The 15,633-nt window shown below is 36.5% G+C and overlaps 1 protein-coding gene across 6 annotated transcripts in view; it reads left to right on the top strand.

Annotated features, from left to right (window-relative positions):
- Positions 1–14,898, top strand: part of LYST (lysosomal trafficking regulator) — an 89,721-nt gene extending 74,823 nt beyond the window's left edge. For all 6 annotated transcript variants that reach the window (XM_027684932.1, XM_027684924.1, XM_027684916.1 and 3 more), the window contains 12 exons: positions 331–487; positions 882–1,022; positions 1,417–1,634; positions 3,023–3,253; positions 3,943–4,132; positions 5,040–5,176; positions 5,919–6,017; positions 9,462–9,601; positions 9,885–9,982; positions 10,992–11,148; positions 11,352–11,423; positions 12,762–14,898. In XM_027684932.1, coding sequence (XP_027540733.1) covers positions 331–487; positions 882–1,022; positions 1,417–1,634; positions 3,023–3,253; positions 3,943–4,132; positions 5,040–5,176; positions 5,919–6,017; positions 9,462–9,601; positions 9,885–9,982; positions 10,992–11,148; positions 11,352–11,423; positions 12,762–12,900 — 1,779 coding nt within the window. In that variant the 3' untranslated portion in view covers positions 12,901–14,898. The remainder of the gene's footprint in view (positions 1–330; positions 488–881; positions 1,023–1,416; positions 1,635–3,022; positions 3,254–3,942; positions 4,133–5,039; positions 5,177–5,918; positions 6,018–9,461; positions 9,602–9,884; positions 9,983–10,991; positions 11,149–11,351; positions 11,424–12,761) is intronic.
- Positions 14,899–15,633: the final 735 nt, after the last annotated feature.

The raw sequence follows: 15,633 nt of genomic DNA on the forward strand, positions 1-15,633 counted from the left end.
ATTTGCAAATACTGTTTTTTCCATTTAGTATTGAAAAGCCTATACAATGACTCTGCTGTATTAGAAAACAACAGGCAGGGCAGTGGGGAAAAGCAGAAGTAATAAATAATGGAAAATAGGTCATTTGAATTGGCTAAAGGCTGATATGTAACTGGATTGTAAAAGAGACCACATGTCTTTCAACACTTAAAAGTATATTTTATTCAAAATCACTTTTAAATGTATGTTTCTGTAAAATTTTTAGGGTTTATTCCTAAACAATTTAAGCAAGCTCTTTTTTTATCAAAGTAGGAGGTTTGTGATTTTTTCTTTTCTCTACTATTTTTCTAGTACTTGGAAGAAGAATACCGTAAAGGAGCACGAGAGGATGATCCAATGCCCCCTGTACAACCATATCACTACGGATCTCATTATTCCAACAGCGGAACTGTGCTTCATTTCCTAGTTAGGCTGCCACCTTTTACTAAAATGTTTTTAGCTTATCAAGGTAAGGTTATGTTTGCTTGCACTTGCCTTTCACATCTGGGCCTTGTTCCAATGACCCAGGAATACTATACGTTACCCTATTCAGCATAGTTTCTCAATTCCAAATAACTGCGTTTTATAAAATTAAATCTGGTATGCTTTAACAGTAGACCCATTCTTGAAATTATCAAGCTAGACCATAAAGCTGTACATCTTACATTTATACCTTAGTTTCTGTAGCATAAAAAGCTGACCTGTATTTGACTTGCAGTCCATGTGTAACACATAGTAATTGAGATAAAAGAATTCTAAATGTTCTCAGCTATCTGGAGAGCAGTGAACTACTTGAAGTTGCAGATAAGGAACTGTTAGTGTCCAGCATCGATGTAACAAATTCAGTTTGGATTTCTTTACAGATCAAAGTTTTGACATCCCAGACAGAACTTTTCACTCCACCAATACAACCTGGCGACTCTCTTCGTATGAATCAATGACTGACGTGAAGGAGCTTATACCAGAATTTTTCTACCTTCCCGACTTTCTAGTTAACAGAGAAGGTATATTAAAAGGACAACAAAACTGTATACCCAAAACAGTTGTATAATTGAGCCTATGGGTTGAAACTGAGAACACTTATATCCCTTGGTTGAATATGCTAAGCAGTAGATGTATGGGAGAAATTTGTGGATATGCTAAAAAAGCTGTTATGTAGAACTTAAGCTAAGTTTTCCCATAACTATGTCAGCGGGGCCAGGGAGTTTCCTATTTTCTGATTTTCTCATTTAAATGAGTATGTACAGTTTGAATATGTTTTGGAGAGACTTGTTAATGATGCTGCTTTGTTGATCAGCAATCATTGTGCTCAATGGTTTACTTTCATAGAACCCTATAAAGACCTTTCTGAAGTTACTGTCACCTAAAGTGTTGGAATATTCATTCCCCTCTTTCCAGGTTTTGATTTTGGAGTACGTCAAAATGGTGACAGAGTTAACCATGTCAATCTTCCACCCTGGGCTCGTAATGATCCTCGTCTATTCATCTTGATTCATCGTCAGGCTTTGGAGTCTGACCATGTTTCCCAGACAATCTGTCACTGGATTGACTTGGTGTTTGGTTATAAGCAAAAAGGCAAGGCCTCTGTTCAGGCTATTAATGTCTTTCATCCTGCAGTAAGTATTTGTTAAGCTGTGTGTTTGTTCATTGCCCTTAGTAACTTAATGGGGGAAAGTTGTCAGACTTGCTTGGAAAACATGCAACACGAAGCAAGATTCCTCTCCCATGAAATGTTGAAGAATAAGAAAAGGCTTTAACTGTTTCAATGTGGAACTGATAAGATCCCAGGGAATGTTGTGAGACTTGGTGAATTTGTGTTCCTCTTTCTTGCCTTGAGCTAGGCATGGGGAGTGATCGGGTCTGGGGTTTAGACTTTCTGGATAGTTGTTTGCAGTGTCTTGCAGTGGTATACAGGTACTACTGTGTTTGTGTGTATCTGCTTCCATCTCATTCAAAAGCTTTTCATTTAGACAGATGGTGCTGCAGCTTTTGATATGATTAAAATAGTTCCCTTTGTCCTGAGCTCATTTATTTGTGTTCTTTCCTTCATATACACCTTGTGTTCATACACACCTCTGTCCCTCTTATGAGCCCTTTTCCCTACAGTAAACTCATTTTCAAATAAGTCTTCATTTAAAGATTTTCAGAATTTCACTACTTAATTGTAACATGGATATCTTGAATTATATTCTTTAGCTTTAATCCTTACTATCACAAGGTTAGCTCAGCCAGGTAGTCCTGGTTTTAAATGCATTCAAATGTGTTCCATGTTTCTAGTGTTTTTTCTGTATTTGAAAAAGCTAATAAAACAGTAGTATTTTGCTTATAAAAAGCTAATAAAACAGTAGTGGGGGCTTTTTCAAGTAACCATTCAAATGCTTTGCTTCCTTTTTTCCTCTTTTTGTGCTTAAGTGTTGACTTAGTACCATAAATTTCAAATATTAAGTTTGTGTGTTCATTGTTTTTTAAAGTAAAAAGTCAAGGCCTTTGTCAGCGTGACTGAGGAAGAGTGTGTGGTACACAACTAGAGAGGCATAAAAAAAAGTAGAAGGAAATTATTTCCACTCTCTTGAAATTCGAGGTTTCTTTTACACTCTCTATCCCAAAACAGAGCTTTAATTTTTATATACTCTTTAAAAAGAGGTACAGAAAACACTCTTCCAATTTTTTATTTATCAACAGGAACCTGTCTGTTTTTGCACAGATTCATAAAGGTCTCAAAAAAACACTCTTTGACAGAAATTAGTCATGGCATATATGTAGGAGCAGCTCACATGATAAATCTTGAAGTGATAGTTATTTCCAGTAAAGATGCTGTGATGAGGTTACTGTTTTCAGTGGCTCTTTAGTCAGCACAGCCATTGTGGGATGGCTTCTGGTCCAAGTCTTAAACAACTGAAGAGTCTGCCTCTGAATTTGTGTGTGTGTGTTGCAAAATCTTTCCCAAAGATAAACCCGACAAGCTTATTCTTGCCCTTCTCCTTTTTTGTTTCCCCCTCTCTAGACCTATTTTGGGATGGATGTTTCTGCTGTTGAAGATCCTGTTCAGCGGAGAGCCCTTGAAACAATGATAAAAACGTATGGGCAAACACCTCGTCAGCTGTTCCATGCAGCACATGTTAGTAGACCTGGATCCAGACTTATCATGGAAGGAGAACTTCCTGCTGCCATGGGATTACTAGTGCAATTTGCTTTCAGAGAAACCAGAGAACACACTAAAGAAATAATCTATCCAGTATGTAATTTTGATTTTCAAGATAGTTTAATATTCATATGCTGTAATTGTTGTACCCTTGATTTACAGTTTGCTTCCTAAAACTACAACTTGTTACCTATACTGTACTGTAAAAAAAATACACAAAATTAGTAAGTGATTAGTAAATGAAAATTATTTTCATGTATTTGTGATGTATTTTGTGTCAAACTAAGATCTGAGTTTATTTTGGTTATGGAAAAAAAGGTGTTGGAAAGCATTTCACTTAACAGTTTTATACTTTCAGTGATGAATCCTGGAATCTGTATGCAGACCTATAGTAGGCAGACACATACTGTGCTTTTTGCCATCCTCTGCTTTTTTACTGCCTGTAGGACAATTAAACTTTCTTTACTTCAAACACTTTTTTTCCCTAAAGTCCAGTGAGAAGCTGAATCCTTGCATTTAGAGAAATCTGTATTTTTCACTAAACTACCTGAAATACAAGCTTGCTATCTCTGCCCTTACAGAAGTAGCAGTACTCCCTTAAAGTAGAGAATTTGGGTGATGGTACTGCAGTGCTTTGAACTTGACTTTCTAGTATTTTAGAATACTTCAGCTGTTCTTACCGTACGATTGCCTATGGGAAAGTGATATGAATCATTCTTCAGTACTAATGAAATATTTTTTTGAAAATTCTTTAATTTGAACCTTATCTGTGCTTGTTTTAGAGTCCATTACCATGGATAAAAGGCTTAAAGTGGGGAGAATATGTTGGTTCCCCAAGTGCTCCAGACCCCGTTGTCTGCTTTAGCCAACCACATGGAGAAAGGTTTGGCTCTCTCCAGGCTTTACCAACTAAAGCTATCTGTGGTTTGTCCAGCAAGTTTTGCCTATTGATGATATATAGCAAGGAACAAGGTACGAATTTGTGCTTATTCTTTATATGCACAATACACATGAAATGAGTAATTAAAAAAATTAAATCTAATGCTACTATTGCTTTCCAGCAAACTTCCTGAATTTAGTTGCTTGTGCCAAAGATTGATTTATAAATCCATTAACAGTTTCTGTGTGTGTGGTGTCTTTCCTGGAGAGTGTATTTTACTTGTAATTTTCAATACTACAGTAGAGGCATTCTGTAATTAAGTTAATATTTTCCATTAAAGTGACTGAAGCATGAGGATTTAACTTTAGAACTTGCCAGCAGATTGAGTCCAAGAACTGAAAAACAGATGAAAAAACACATGTGGCAACAGGAAGGAAAATTTAAGGCATGTTTTTTAGAGGCAGAGAATGAGGAAAGTTATCAGTGAAAAAGCAGAGGTGAAGGATGATCTACTTTCAGATAAACTTCTCAGAGGGATTCCTATTGATAATGTACAAACAGGTTCTCATAACCTCTTTTGTATTTATGGTAATGTGTACTAGTGAAGGTTTTTTAAAAACAGTTGGCTTCACATTTAATCAACAAAAGTAAGTAACATACTCCTTGAAGTTATGAGCAATAATTTCTCTAGCTGGGAAGTATTGTCAGCCTCTTACCCTTTTCTCCACTCTCAAGATATGCAGCACTTCAAAAAAGCATTGTCCAGGTTGCAAACTGTCTTTGGAGAAGACTGAATGTTTATAGAGCCTCTGAAAAGTCTATTTGTTTATAATACATTACAGATTATGTAGCCTAGGAGAAAGTATCTTATTTTGAAACTTTGAGGTTTTTTTATATTCTAGCTGGAGATAAAACATGAATCTGAGATTTTTATTGTTGACTGTTAAAATGGTCAAGTCTGGTTGCATATATGACACAATATTATATGTCTTCCTCCAGGTGTGAGAAGCATGCACAGTACTGATATTCAGTGGTCAGCCATCCTGAGCTGGGGATATGCTGATAATATTTTACGACTGAAAAGCAAGCAAAGTGAACCTCCAGTAAATTTTATACAGAGTTCACAACTCCATCAGGTAAAAAAAAAAATCAGTCTCTTAGTCTTTGATTTAACGTTGGTGGTTTAAGTGGTGGCTTGACTTGGCAGTAGCTTGTCTTCCTTTTGTTTTTCTTGGAGATGAGCATCCAAACACAACTGTCTTTAATCTTTTTGATTTCCTTTGGAATGTGTTCCTCATGGCTCCACTGTATCTTGTTCCTGGGTGTTTTCCTGTACTAGGTAAAGATTCCTTTTGAATGCATTTGATTTTTGTAGCTTTTCCTTCCTATGGGATATTGCTGTGGATTTTAAAAAGTTGTGTGCCAGGAAAAACTAATACAGAAAAAAATCAGAGATGCCTCATGTTAGAAGTAGAACTTCTCTATAGTTTAGGATTCATCTGAAAAAGATTATTTAAAAGATTGTTAAGGGAACATTGCATAAACTCCGTCACACTTCAGTGATTGGTGAGATTCCGCCAAAACATTTTTGGCTGACGTGGCTGTAGATCTAGAAGTCTGCACTAGTTCACTACTCACTAGTGGTAAATTCCAGGCTAAATAAGATTTCTCTCTTTACTTGGTTTCTAAAGTAATAACAAATATAACCTAGAGCAACTATATTTTAACTCTTGGATTTCTTTAACTTAGGTATTTTACATGGCTTTTCTTAAGATAACCAATAAAGAATCAGTTTGACCAAATGCTATGGCATAATGAAAGCAGTAGTTAGAATAGTTTCTGTTCTAACTTTTCCTGGCTTTGTTTTGTATTTCCAAGGTAACAAGTTGTGCTTGGGTGCCAGACAGTTGTCAGCTGTTCACAGGTAGTAAGTCTGGTGTCATCACAGCATATATGAACAGATTCACTAGCAGTACGGTAAGTTACATTGCATAAAATTTATATTAAAGGATTTAGGTGTATTTGCTATTAGTCTTTTTTTAAATAGGAAAAGTGAGAAAAGGGGCCTGGGTTATATTCTGGACAATTGCTAAAAAAAATCATGTGCTTTCTTTGTATGTATTTTTGAAGGATCCTCTTTGATATCTCAGCCTGTTTGTGTGCTTTTCTCAAGCTCTTGTTCACATACTGCTAGCCTTTAATCAGCCCTCATCATCTGAGTGAATAACTGGTTACATACACAGCTCTGACTATATTCATTTCAGGGCTTGAAATTGAAGCTCTCTGGCACAATGAAGCTCCCTGCATTAAGGAGTAATTTTTTCTGTGAAGGAGACAGAGCCTTTTCATGCCTTAACTGAAACTTTGGAATGCAATTCCCCAAAGTAAATAACAATTCAAATGCAGAAGGCACTTATACTACAGAGAGCCAGGATGAAATCTCAGACACTGTTTATATTAACCACCAAGCCTCTTTACTTTGTCATATTCTCCAAGGGGAAAAGCTGTGAGGAGGGAAGGCAGAAAGTAACTTGCATTACTTAATATGTTAGTGGAAAACACTGAGACTACTAGAAATTCCCTTGATACTGTTTGCTAATAAGCATGATATGAAAGCATAAATAGAACTCAGTCATCTGATTTTTGACTGATTTTCTAAGCTTCTATCTGTCTTTCTTTAGCAGTAACTTATATTCTTCATAGTTTTAACAGAGAGTATACAACTTTCCTAACAGCTCAGTTTAGGTGTGTCTGCAGGATTACCCATAGCAACAAATGAACTAAGCTGATTTCTCAAATTTAGCTTGATACAGATATTGGCAAATTTACCACATTTGTGGTATTGTACTCCTTGGTGCTCTTGAATTACTGCATTAGCACGAGCTGGAGAGAACCTTGGTATGATCTGCTATGCCTATCCAGTTTTCTCTTTTCACTAGTGGCAAACAGCAGATGCTTAGACTAGGAAGAGCACAAACACAGGAATTTATTTCTTTTCCTTGGCTTTCCTCCAGTTTCTGGTGATCTGTCACTCAGATTTCCTGAGCTCAGCAGCATTTAGAGTATAAAAAATGAAGTAGAGCTTGAAGCCTGCAAATTTCAGTCAGTTGGATCTTAGCTGCTCACAAGAATAGTCAGCTTGTAAATAACCTGTACTGAGACTTTCAATTCCAGTTAAAATTTTTAAAAATACAAATGCAATGTACTTGCCTTCTGCAAAGCTGAAAAGGAACTCCAGTTAATGGGGTTATGATTCTTCAGTTCCTTCTATTTCCTAAAAACAACTGACTTTTGTTCAGCTGTACAGATGTTATTGTCTTTGAGACCATCTTTGCTGAATTTCTCAGCACTGACAGTTTTACATGCCCCAGGCAGACTGACCTTGTGCCAATTTTGTAGGAATCACTTGAGTCAGTTACCCAAGTCAGGGCTGCAGGGAATGCAAATGTGCTTCCTAGCATCTGCTCTGTATCCATCTGTCAGCTGATCAGTGGTGAAGTGAACAGTCTGTTATAAAGCAGTACTTGAAATGTGACTATTTTGCCCTGTTTCACATTTGTATAAATGCAATGCATAGGCATAAAGCAGATACTGTGTTGTTAATTGGATATGGGAATTCAAAGGCATGCAGTCAGAATTCAAAAATGGCTCCACAATATGCTTCATGTGCTCTGTTTTTCCTGGTCTTTATGATGGTCAAAAACCAATGAGGTACTGCTTTGAAACTGTGATCCCTGTTGGCAATGTCATACCTTCAAGAAAACCTTGGTCACAGGTTTCTGGTTGTACATATTACTCCAACCTTCACTTGCTGACTGTTAGGGTTGTCTTGCAAACAGAAAGAGCACTTCCATGATCTGTTTGAGTAAAACTGGTAAGGAATCATTTAAATTTTCCACTCAAGTGCTGCAGGCAGTCATTTAGAGCAACCAACAGAAAGAACTGCTATTTAAAGCTAGATATCTATGTGCATGTTTTCCCACATCTAGATGCTGTTTTAGGGGTTGTCATCTAAAAGCAAGTGGTAAGTAAAAACAGGACATTGTTTCAGGCATGAGATAACTATTTCATAACTTTTTAGAACTTTAAACCAATTGTATTAAGTTGTATTAAAATTCCAGCTTATCTCATTGCAAAGAAGATCAATAAACTGTTGCTATTAGTACTGAAGAGAGAAGCTGCTAAAGGTGAAGGCTGCTTTTGGTTCAAGTGTTGAAAGGCAGATCAAGAGCATCACTTAAAGGAGATGGGAGGAGCACAGTAGAAGGGTTATCAAAATCAGTTCTTCATAAAATCACAAGTCTTATTTGTTGCTGTTATGGAAAATTTTGGTATAATTTTTTTTCTCTAAACTGAGCAAGGATTTAAGAAGGATTTTTATGTGAGGTGCCACACTGTTCTGAGAATGACAGCTGGGTACTTTCATAAATGTCTTACTTAGATGAGATGCTCAGTAACAAGAGCAAACTAGCAGGTCTTCCTGTTGTCAAAGTTTATTACCTTTTGCAGTGTTACATAGATTATATTGTCCCTGTTAGTGCAGAAAGACATGCCGATTTTCTACAACCTGTGAGTTGAGCATATGTATATTTTTCTCTCCTGTTTCAAGGTTTTTTTTTTTGTAGAACTGCTGTATGCATCCTGTACCCTCATACAAAAATGCAGATGATGTGCTCTGACACATGAGAAAACAAGTAGAAAAATGTTCTGTTCTTTTACAAAGATTATTCTAATCCCTGTACAGCAAGTTGTCTTAAATAAAGCATTAGTATTCTGATTAAGCAGCTCCTTCAACTTAGCCAGTTTTCAGGAAGTCTGAATAATTTAAAATTATATAACTCAAATAAAAAGTGTTGTTTGGTGTTAAATTTTGCTGCTTTGATTTTTATTGAAGTGTTAACACTTTCTAGATTTACACTTGACTTCCTGCATGTTTTTCCAACTTGTTGTCACTGAAGAACTTGGCACCAACTTGAGAAGTTCCTAGTAATTTACTGTATGGAGAATGATGACTTCTGAGCTAGGTTTTCCTTTACATTTCTAAGTGCTTCCATGAGATGCTAAAATACTGAGAACTGTTCTTTCACTGTCGTGTGGAAATAGCAGTCTTGCAGAAAACAAATCAGCCAATTTCAAGGTGTGTAATAGAGACAGAAGTACTGTAGTCTTCATTTCATTGGATCACATAAAAATGTTTGCTTAGACTACAGCACTTGAAGCAAAAAGCTGAACATTAATGATATCTGTCTTACCATATTGTAAAGCATTAAACATAATAAAACATTAACATCAGTTGCTAAACTGATGATATCCACTTTTTGAAATCCAAGAATTAAACTTGTCCCTAGGCTTATCTTTTTCAGAAAGAGACATTAATTTTCTTTTTCATGAGAGTTCCTGTTTTGTCTTACTGTTTTTCAGCCTTCAGAGATAGAAATGGAGTCACAAGTCCATCTGTATGGACACACAGCAGAAATAACAAGCTTGTTTGTGTGCAAACCATACAGTATAATGATAAGTGTCAGCAAAGATGGAACTTGCATAATATGGGATTTGAACAGGTACAAGTATATATGTAACTCTTTCCACTAGCTTTCTTATAAGTACTGGCTTTCCAACTTTTGGGTATCTTTGCCCTTTTAAAGCTAATTGAATTTGTTCTCTGAAGTCAAACCCTTACTGTTTTTTCCCATGGAGGGCTGAAATTCTACAGTGAATATGAAAAATACCAGAATTGCACAAAATGTTGATTGAAATTAATATAGCTTTTTTTAATATTCTCCTCTAAGAACCTATTTTGTGTGTGAGTCTGAACTTCAGGCTTGTTCCCTTTGTTTTCTTCAGGCTGTGCTATGTCCAGAGTCTGGCTGGACACAAGAGTCCTGTGACTGCAGTTTCAGCTAGTGAAACAACTGGTGATATTGCAACAGTTTGTGATTCAGGTATATTTGTCAGTCAAGAAAGCTATTTTGACTTACAAACCAAATAAACCGTGACACTTTTGTTATTAAATTAGCTACTGAGCGTGTATTAATCATGGATGCATTGGGTCAAATAGAAGCAATGTTTTGCTTTTTTTACATAGTAACATAGAAATTGCTTCACAAATGATTAGGCAGGAGTTTGAGTACAATGTAGAGATACAAAGGCTAGCTAATAGCTTGATCTCTTAATAGAAGACTTGAAATTTCAACAGATTCCTGGGAGACCCACATTCTGTGAAGTTGACTGCTTTCATTTTAACAGAGGTTTGTTGTCAAAGGAACAGGTCTTCAGTGGAGTACAGTGTATTACAGAGCACAGGCAAAGGGTATTAAAGGACAAGGGAAAATTATTCTGACATTTTCAGAAATGTAATATTTAGGTTTTTAAACTTACATGGAGACTATTAACTCCATTTCTGTAGCTTACAAACCATTTTTTTTCTGCAAAAGATTGTGTCCTTCTTTAATTAGTAAAGGACGTGAATTTCAATTCCTTTTAAGACAAAGCAGTAATTGGGTTATTAGTTCTTTGACAGAATCAAATCATGGCAGATAACCAGGTAAGAGAACTGTGCTTGCTACTTTTAAGTATTTTGCTTAAAATGCAAGCCAAGGTACAAGAAACAGATGCTTAAAGTTACTAGTATGAATTCCATGTTAGTGCCTTCCCTATTAGTACATGAAAATTGGTCATTTACAAAGTAAATTCACATAGCATTTTGTAAGTAAAATGTTCCATAAGTATGATGTGATGTCTTCTAAATCACTGCAGTGGCTGGTAATTTGTGTGTTCCCTGTGACAGAAAGAGGGATGAAGTAATAGTTTGCTGTAGCACACATCATTCAGTCATTTAAACCTTATGATCTTTCAAGAAGTTAAATTCTTTGCAGCAGAACATTTAAGTATTATAGGCTTATCTGTGGTCTAGACTTTTTTTTAATACTCCCATGCTATGTTCTGTTGCAGTTGGAGGAGGTAGTGATTTGAGACTTTGGACAGTTAATGGTGATCTTGTTGGACACGTGCACTGCAGGGAAAGTATTTGCTCTGTTGCTTTCTCTAACCAGCCTGAAGGTGTGTCTGTCAATGTGATTGCAGGGGGCCTTGAGAATGGAGTTGTAAGGTAAGTATTGGAAATGTTTATTTATTAAAATGCTCTATAACTTAGGCTTACAGTTTGAGAGCATATAACCAAACATCATGCTGATATTTGGCTTTAAAGAAGATGGACAAGCTGTTACTCAGCTTGCAATCTTGTTAAATAGGTTATGTTTATCACTGAGATATTTGTAAAATTAAGTGTGAAGAAAAATGACTTTCTTTCAGACTGTGGAGTACGTGGGACTTGAAGCCAGTACGAGAAATAACATTTTCAAAGTCAGCCAAACCTATTGTAAGGTAAAAAGATTTTAAGCATATAATAAACAGATTTTTTTTTTCGGGGGGGGGGGGAACCAAAACCACAACAAAATAGTCTTGAATGTTGAACATCAATTTGATGTGCAAACAGGAGGTAAACACCCATGTCTAAAAAGAGCGATGCAAACCTACTAATTATTCATGAAAGCAAAATGAGCACAAGTGTACTGTATTTGTAATGACAGTAATAACTAGGTTCTGCTGCTGGCAGATGGAAATTAGCAGGATTCCCTTGAGAACTGAACAATAGCTACTCTTCTTATTCTTAAATTTAATATTTTTCCCCAGAATCTGTGTTAAAATGAGATGATCTTAACTTTGCTGGACTTAAATAAACAGAATGTTACTTCCTCAAATTAAATGAAAACACTGCATTTTCCCTCACCATTTTTTTCTGAAGCTGGAGGGAAATGGTGGAGAAAGGGGTAAACTCAGAGGAGCCTGGAAGCTGCCATTTTGGAGTGCTTGTGTAGTTCGTTTTCTGAGTCCCCTTGGTTTATATAAGCAGAATTATTCTCATGCCAAAGTGTTTTCAGAACACAGCCAAAGGATTGAATCTTTGATATCCCCAGTGGTACAGTAGTCTGCACAGAGGTTTTAGAGTCATGGCAGAATTTTATCATCTTAATGCTAGTGCAGTAACAAATCACTATGAAAAAATTTGGTTTGACCCTTGCTGAAATATTTAAAATCTAAACTACCATTTTTTTAGAAATGAAAAAGATTGTCTTATAGCAGTTATTGTTTTTGTTGCCTTCTTTAAGAAGCATAATTCACAAAGCTTGTTGATAATGAATTAGTAGCTAATGAATAATTTAAAGTTCCCTGCTTAAATGCAGGATGAATGCTGACCTTCATGCTCTCTAACATTATCCATGGCATGACTGAAGGGCTTTACTAGCCCTGTCATAGGTCAAGAAATGCTTATCTGAACAAAAGTCCAGTGCTGTGCCATGAAATCTGATTGATTTAGTTTCTGCAATTGTCAGCAAGCAAGTTCAGAGGGCCTTGAGCTCTGTTGCTGAAAAGCCTTCCTTTCAGAAGCAGAAGGGGTACAGCCCAAGGAGAGTAGGATGCTGCTACTGATCCTGTCCTTTTCTTTGACACTGCAAAGAAATACACAGTAAGCTGTGGGGGATGTTGAAGTGCTGGCCAAAGCTGTAGTTCAGCCTGTTTGGTTACAAAAATGAGTAAGCAGGTGTGGGTCTCCCTGGACAGTTGATCTTTGTTGGCTAAACCCTCATGGGTTTTTAATGTCTTCTAGCATTTTAAATAGCCTACTTTTATATCAAATGTGGTTATCTTCTTGTTTTTCAGCCTTACGTTTTCCTGTGATGGCCATCACTTGTTCACAGCCAATAGTGATGGAAATGTCATAGCCTGGTGTCGCAAGGACCAGCAGCGCTTGAAGCTCCCCATGTTCTATTCATTCCTTAGCAGCTACGCGGCTGGGTGATGACTACTTTTGCTGCTAACTTATGTCTCTGATGCACTTTAAATCCAAAATAGATTATAGAATCTCTTATTTAACTGGACTTTGGAGTACTTTGAATGTCTCTAGAATAACTGAACAGATTTTTTTTTTAAAGAACAGTCTAAAGTGGCTGTAAAATTGCATATGTGCATGCACAAACTTGAAGCATATTCAGGTCAGCAGGAAGCTCTGATCATATTCTCCAATACCAGCAAAGTGGCTCATAAATGCTCTAACATACAAGTCAAAATGCTGCAATGTAAAACACAGCAGTATTTTTTAAATCGCTTCTTGGACAGAAGCGATTTAAAAAAATTGATTATGCTTATTCCCTCTCTTAGGTTGTAAAATATCAGCAGCATCAAGTTCTGTAAATATCTATTCAAATGTCAGCATGTGTATATCTGATTAGTTGAGCATCGTATGGTTAGCTCTGGAATAAGCAATCCAAAACTTAAAAATCAAAGACCACTTAAAATTGCTTTTTTTGAGAAGCAAAGAACTTAGTAGGTGCTTTTTGCACCATCTTATGGTATTGTAATGCTAAAAATTGAATTTCTGTTATCTTTATATTTGTAACTTTTGACAGCTTCTCTGTTAATGTAATAGTCTTTGCAACAGACAAAATAAAATATGTCTTAGTGATGGGTCAACAGCTCATAGCATCATGAAACAATTGTTAGATCACAATGCAGAGTTAACTCCCTAACTTTAATAGTTAGCTATTGCAATTATGTGGCAGAATATCTATTATGAACACACACAGCTTATCTTCCAGAGCTCTAAAAAGAGGTGTTAAAGGCACAGATGTTCTTCTGTTCTAGTGTCATTGAGATTCAATACACTGCAAAATGTTTGAATCTAACTGCTTGAATAATCAATGTTCATAGGCATCGGATGACTTGGAAAGGTTTACACAGATACACTGTGCAAATTTGTTATTTATTCCTAGGTGCTATTTTTTGGGGGGGGAAATAAGCCTCCATTGTAAAAGGCTTAACAAATTTGAATTCTTAGGCCAGATGAAAAATTAGTGTTTCATGCGATGGATTTGAAGACCTCTAAACCTGACACCATGAATGAGTGCCTACTAGTCATGCAAATGGTAAAACAAGAATGGTACGCAAGTCTGATGTAGTTACATTTTTCTTTTAAATTGCTTTGCTTTTTCATCCCTGACATATTCTGCAATTTCCATACAGTCAAACTGCTGCTGTACCTTCTCACGTTTAAAGTTCATCTCCTTTTAAAGTTCATCTCTTTTCAAAACACTGTATATGAAATTGTCAAGTTGTGACGAAGGTCACACACACAAAAAATCTTCACGCTTTTGAATATTCCAGTCAATCTTCTGAAATTCTTGCAACTTCCCAGCTGAAGAACTTTGCAAACTAGAAACACTTAAGAAAAGTGTTCCCATAGTTCATGACATAAAGTCTCCTCTTCAGTTCAGTTAAGCAAGTGGCTACATACTGTATGAATTGACTTTTAAACTGTGTATATTGTAGCAGCCTCGTATGAGATGGCTTTAGTCATGTTTTTCTCTGTCTAAATGTAACGTAAGGTCCTAATACAGACCGAAAAGCTAAAAGCTTCCTGGCTCATGTTGAAGTGATGTGCTTTGTTTAAGATAAAAAAGACAAACATTGTGGTTTTGGGGTGCTTTTGTGCTCCCTGGTTTGGGGTGTTGCTCACAAAGGCTTATTTTTTATAAAGTAGAATTCCACTTGTTACAAACCAATATGCAAAATTGCTGGCCTTGTAAAGAGTGCAATATTATATATTTTTATGTAAAAGTAAAAAAAGTGATTTTTTGAAGCAAGGAATATTTATTCAGCTTAACATTCTGGAACTATTAAAATAACATTGCAATAGTGTCTGTGCATGATGTACTGAAATTTCCTGTAAATGTCACATTCCACGTTGTCTTTGTATATACACTGTCACATTGTCGGGTAATAAACAGATCTTTGTACCAAATAATTTTGAGATTATTAGAAACATGTTTCTGGCTTAGTTGCACCTTTCTCTTTTAGAGATCTTTCACACCTTTGTCCAGGTCAATTTCTGTGATTCTCAGAAATTCTTTCTTATTTTAAAATTCATGAGGTGGAGAAGTTCTATTTATGGACTATGTCATGTGCTTGTCGAACTGAAGGTGGTGAGTGTAAGATGGAAAGTGGGAAACTCTAGGCATATCACTTTGCACACATGTGCATTTGTCCTTCCTTCCCATAGGATGCATGACTAGAATTTGGATGAAGTGATGTCTCTCAAAGCAGAGACATTCCCCTTCTTTCCCGCTGCCTCGTCCCTGAAAACCTGTCTGAACTGAAAAGGCAGAAAAGGAATTCCTCTCTGGCTTCTCTGAGAGATGGGTGGAAAGCAGGAGCCTGGGATCTGTTAGGCATCTGATAGGATGCAAGGCTCTCTCTGTTGGAAGCCAGGGTTTGGGGAGAGGTTCATGTAGCAAGGCCTGTCTACCTGACACCACTTGCAGGACTCTGGGGTAAACCCAGACCTTTTATGTTCTGATTGTGGAGAGACCTGGTGAGAAAGGGAAGGGGAGGCAATAGTCAGATTGTTACTTGTGGTGGAGGGAGGGAGTCTCTAAACCATTACTGAAAAAGGGAACCCTGATCTTGCATTTAGAGATGTTTAGGCAAACCCATGACAACAAATAGGAGAAACAAAAAAAAAAAACAGTAGAGAACT

This window comes from Neopelma chrysocephalum, unplaced genomic scaffold (genome assembly GCF_003984885.1).
Source record: "Neopelma chrysocephalum unplaced genomic scaffold, ASM398488v2 Primary Assembly neopelma1_23, whole genome shotgun sequence".
NCBI classification, from domain to species: Eukaryota; Metazoa; Chordata; class Aves; order Passeriformes; family Pipridae; genus Neopelma; species Neopelma chrysocephalum.